Source organism: Oratosquilla oratoria, unplaced genomic scaffold, assembly GCF_046742065.1.
Source record: "Oratosquilla oratoria isolate Oo_2021 unplaced genomic scaffold, ASM4674206v1 SCAFFOLD261, whole genome shotgun sequence".
In the NCBI taxonomy this organism is placed as follows: Eukaryota; Metazoa; Arthropoda; class Malacostraca; order Stomatopoda; family Squillidae; genus Oratosquilla; species Oratosquilla oratoria.
In genome coordinates this window covers 135,001-140,000 of record NW_027467613.1, presented here as the reverse complement: position 1 = coordinate 140,000, position 5,000 = coordinate 135,001, and the positions used below count along the sequence as shown (strand labels likewise).

Here is a 5,000-nt window from a genome sequence, read left to right as displayed (position 1 = left end):
AAATCTTATAAATATATCTACCCTCTCCTTTGTTATAAAACTTTACGTAGGGCTTAACAGCGTTCACTGTTGACCAAACGATGTGCCATAAACTTGACCCATATATACCAAAACTGTGCAAATCTATTTTTTTCGTTACGTAGTATATATCCATATAATGTATTTTTCTGATAGTAGATTTGATTCCTCGTAAACGTTCTTTTATCAAAGCAACAAATAAATTCTATACATCGTGGGTCAGGATTCAATGTGGTCGTGTAGAACGCCCCTAAGCGACCCCTGATTCAGTGTCAACGATAGTTCGAGTCCCGATAGCACCTAAAGGGACTTATTTTGAACAAAACTATCTTCCTCTTTGTTCTCTTGTGAGGCCAAACACTCACACCTATATACAGAAACACAGACTCACAGACAGATGTAATAAAAGAAAATATACATCTGTGTACGCATGCAGACTCATACGTACACACACGTGCGGATAGTGATTCCCACGTGTTTAGAATACGTGTTTATACGCACATGTAAAATAGATATGCGCGTTCTAACTCACACGTTGAAAACAGATATTTATCTGCCTGCACTCCGACTCATACACGTAAAAACAGGTGTGCATATGTGCACACGTATACACACTCATTAAAACAGGTGCGCGCAATCGAACACATACACGTAGAAACACGTGCGCGTACGTGCTTGCGCCGACTCACACAAACACGTGAGCATACTCGTTCATGTAGACATGTACGTAAAACCACGTGTGTACACGTGTACACACAGACTTATGCATGTAGAAACAGGTGAGTGTGTACACGCATTCAATCAGTAGTCTGTAGCTGCAGAGGGGCAAGTTTTCCTTTTATGTAGAATTCTCATTAACGAACTAGATCATCCACACATCACACAGATACCTGTATGTATAACGTTTACTTGACAAAGCCGTAACTGTCTATAAATACAGCTGCTGCTGAAATGGGGTAGCAGGTAGAGGCAGCAGGGGTGCGCCTGAAGCTGCACATCTGTCACAGCTGAAGACGGAACGCTGCTGCACGTAGCTGCAAAAATATAGCCACACGCAGCTGCATCGTTGTTCATGGTTACACCTGCATTTAAGGGTTCTATGTATCCATAGTAGCACGATAAAGCTGTTTGTACCTATTCTGCACACACACAGCACTATGTGCATTTGTAGTAGCATCTCAAGTCATAGAACTGTGCAGTGTAGCAGCTGCACAGTAGCTGCACGTAGGGCACAATGTATATCAGCAGCTGAGCATAGGACGAGGTCTCTCACCACAGCTGCACACACGGGACCTGCTCAGCTGTATTCCCCGCCCACACAAGGCTTCTGACATCTGTAGCTGCACACCTAGTCCAGTGGGTCACCTCAGTTAGACACTAGTCAGAGTTGGCATCCCCGCACTAGTCACGAGGAGTGTCCACAGTCGACGGCTCTCTCTCAAGTCACGTGATTGTCCGCGCCTTTAATTTTGACGTCAGACTCTTCTACATTCATGTCATAGTGTGGTTACGGGTGCTCAGGTCACACACTACTCTCCTGCCTGTAAGTGTCCACATCGTACTCTTCGGGCGGCGGAGGGTACTGACTAAGCAACGGAGAAGTCGACCCGACGGTGACGCTGCCGGAGGTATTCGAGGACCCACCGCCCCCGACGTACTGGAGCGGGGACTGAACTCCACTACCTCCTTCCACGACCCCTCCCCCGTAAGTCCCACAAGGATACACGGGCGCGGGTGTGGCTGCGGCCGTGGGCACGGGCGTGGTGTAAGCAGCTGGACAACTCGAGACAATGACCATTCCTCCCACAAGAGACTCCGGCCCAGCCACGGTCATCGGACCTCCTTGGCCCGCGCAACTGACATTGTCTCCGCCCGTACCACCACCTCCTGCAGCGCCGGCCAAGGAGGCTCTGCTGCTAAAGACACCGCCACTGGTCATCATCTGGAATGTGAAAAAAACACATATGAGCTTAGCGATGATATTCATATGTATGTGGGGTTCCTACTGCATGAATTACATGAATAATCCTTCCGAGCCTTAATGTTGGAGGCATGTAACATTCCAGAGCTATTGCAATGAACTGCGGGTTGGGAAATCATTGTAAGGCCAATGAATGGGTATTTGTCGACATCTGGCATCGGTTTTACGATAAGAATTACCAAACACAAAATATGACTCTAAAACACATAATTCAATCAAATCAATTATAGCAACGGCAGGCAGTGGTAAATCATATTTCTCCAACTCTTCTTCAAGATACAACAATGAAAAATAAACTGTACACGAGTAAATAAGGAAGAAACATCAAAACGAGTTAAAATAAAATCATGATTAATTCTAATATTGTTAAGCTTGTGAACTAAATCTACATTATCCTTCATGTGGCTGTAAAAGATGGTCCCGACAAGCGACTTAAAATGGACACAAGCCACTTTGACAAATTATAACTGTCAGATCCTCGGAAACATGTACTGGGTCTAACCGGGTGATTTTTGATTAACCCATATATATATATATATATATATATATATATATATATATATATATATATATATATATATATATATATATATATATATTTATTTATATGGTGGGGAATAGAATACTGCCACTGGGGGTTAGGACTGGGAATCCTGCTACCTGTAGCCCCACAGTGGACATTCCTAAAAAAAGTAAAGGCATATGAGGGTCTAGGAGTTTTCCAACTAGTACCCTAAGGTACTTTTAATGGGCGTGGATGTGGTACAGATGAGAGTAAAAGGGAAGAGATAGGCAGTATGTTTGTGAGAAGAAAGATGGATGTGTTGGCTTTAAGTCAAACTAAATTGAAAGGGAGGGGCGAGTGTGAGTTTGGGAGTGTAGTTGGGAGGTTCTCAGGAATGAAGAGAGGACGAGGGAGAGAAGGAGTGGCTATACTAGTAAGTGAAGAGATAAGTAAGCGTGTAATGGAGTGGAAGGAGGTTTCTTCAAGGTTGATGTGAATGAAGGTGAAGCTGGGAAGGGGGATGCGGGTTTTTGTGAGTGCGTATGGGCCTGGTAGAGAGAAGAGCGTAGAGGAAAGGGAGATTTTTGCGTAGATTTAAATGAGTGCATAGAGAGATTAGGGCTTAAATGCCAATGTAGTTTTATTGGGAGATCTTAATGCTAGGGCAGAAAACAAACTAACAGACGGAGTGATTGGAAAGTATGGAGTTCCAGGTAAAAATTGTAGTGGAGAATTGATGGTGGAGATGTGTCTCGGAAGAGAGTTGATGATAGCAAATACAGTGTTTAGGAAGAATGCCAATCATATGTACACATTGGGAAGGGTGGTGGATAAAAGGGTGACAGATAGAGCGTTAATGGACTAAGTAGTGGTGAGCAGGAGTATGGTAGGAAGAGTTAAGGATGTACATGTTCTAAGGGGAGAGAGTGGGGAATATCAGATCATTTTTTTGGTGGAAGGTAAATTGAGAATGGAGAATAGGTGGAGAAAGAGGAAAAGGGTAGAAGGTAGGGAGGTACTAAGAGTGAACTGCTTAAATGAGAAAGAAAAAGGAGAAGGAGTATAAGAAGAAGCTGAGAGAGGAGTGAGAGGGAGTGAAGGATAGAGTAGAACTAGGAGTGGAGGAGGAATGGGGATGGTTCAAGGAGGGAGTCATAAGGTATGCAAAGATGGTATGTGCAACAAGGAGGGCGAGAGGAAATAGAAGGTAGGGTAGTGAATGATGGGATGAGGAAGCAAAGAAGGTTGAAGAAGAGAAGAAGCAGGCTTTCATAGATTGGCTACAAATTAGGACGAGGGAATCGTATGGGAGGTACAAAGTAAAGAGAAGAGAGGTCAAGCTTAAGATACAGAAGCAAAGAGAAGAGCAGATGTGAAATGGGGTAAGAGTATGACATAAAATTTTGAAAGTAATAAAAAGATGTTTTGGAAAGAAATTAAGAGAGGAAGAGGAGGCGAATCAAGTAGAGACAAAAAGTTAAAGGTGCAGATGGAGATATGATAATGGACGATAAGGCATTGAGAGAAAGATAGGCAGAGTATTTTAGGGAGTTGCTAAATATTGAAGGAGATTATGGAGGGAAAGGTAGTTACAGTAGGAAGCGCTAAGAAAATGACCGTGATGAGTGAGGAAAATGGAGGAGAATTAAGGAAGGATGAAGTGAAGGCAGTTGTTAAGATGATGATAGCAGGTAAGGCACCTGGGTTGGATGGATGCCATGTAAAATGTCTGAGAAAAGGAGGTACAGTTATGGTGGACTAGCTGGTGAGGTTATTTAATGTTTGTTTAAGAGAGAGTAGAGTGCTGGAGGACTGGAGGAGTGCCTGTATAGTTCCACTTTACAAGGGAAAGAGGGATAAGTGTGAGTGTAGTAGTTTCAGAGGGATCAGCTTGTTAAGTGTAGTTGGGAAGGCTTATGGGAGGGTCTTGATTGAGAGGATTAGGAGAAGAACAGAGGGAGTAATTGGAGATGAGCAGTGTGGGTTTAGGACAAGTAGATCAGATTTTTGTGGTAAGACAGATATATGAGAAAGCTATATGAAAAAGCTTATGACAAGGTAGACAGGAAGGCACTGTGGGACGTTTCGCAGATATATGGGATAGGAAGAAAGCTGTTAAGAGCAGTCAAGAGTTTTTACGAGAGTAGTAGAACTTGTGTTAGTATTAGAAATGGAGAGAATGAGTAGTTTGATGTAAAGGTGGGACTTCGTCTGGGATGTGTCATGTCACCCTGGCTGTTCGATCTATACATGGATGGGGTGGTGCGAGAAGTGAATGCAAGGGTAGTGGGTTAAAGAAAATGGAGAAAAATGGGAGATAAGCAATTTGTTGTTTACTGACGACACTGCACTTGTAGTAGGATCAGAGGAGGGATTGAGGAAGTTAGTGACAGAGTTTGGGAAAGTGTGAGAAAGAAGGAAGCTGAAGATAAATGTAGATAAATGTAAGGTGATGAGATGTACAAGGGGAGAGGGGGTTAGCAGACTGGACTGGAA

The 5,000-nt window shown here is 43.4% G+C and overlaps 1 protein-coding gene across 1 annotated transcript in view; it reads right to left on the bottom strand.

The window, feature by feature from the left end:
• Nucleotides 1–5,000, bottom strand: part of LOC143022991 (uncharacterized) — a 136,208-nt gene that overhangs the window by 104 nt on the left and 131,104 nt on the right. Inside the window, exon 7 of the mRNA XM_076181426.1 lies at nt 1–1,960. This exon is cut by the window's left edge and continues 104 nt beyond it. Coding sequence (XP_076037541.1) covers nt 1,541–1,960 — 420 coding nt within the window. The 3' untranslated portion in view covers nt 1–1,540. The remainder of the gene's footprint in view (nt 1,961–5,000) is intronic.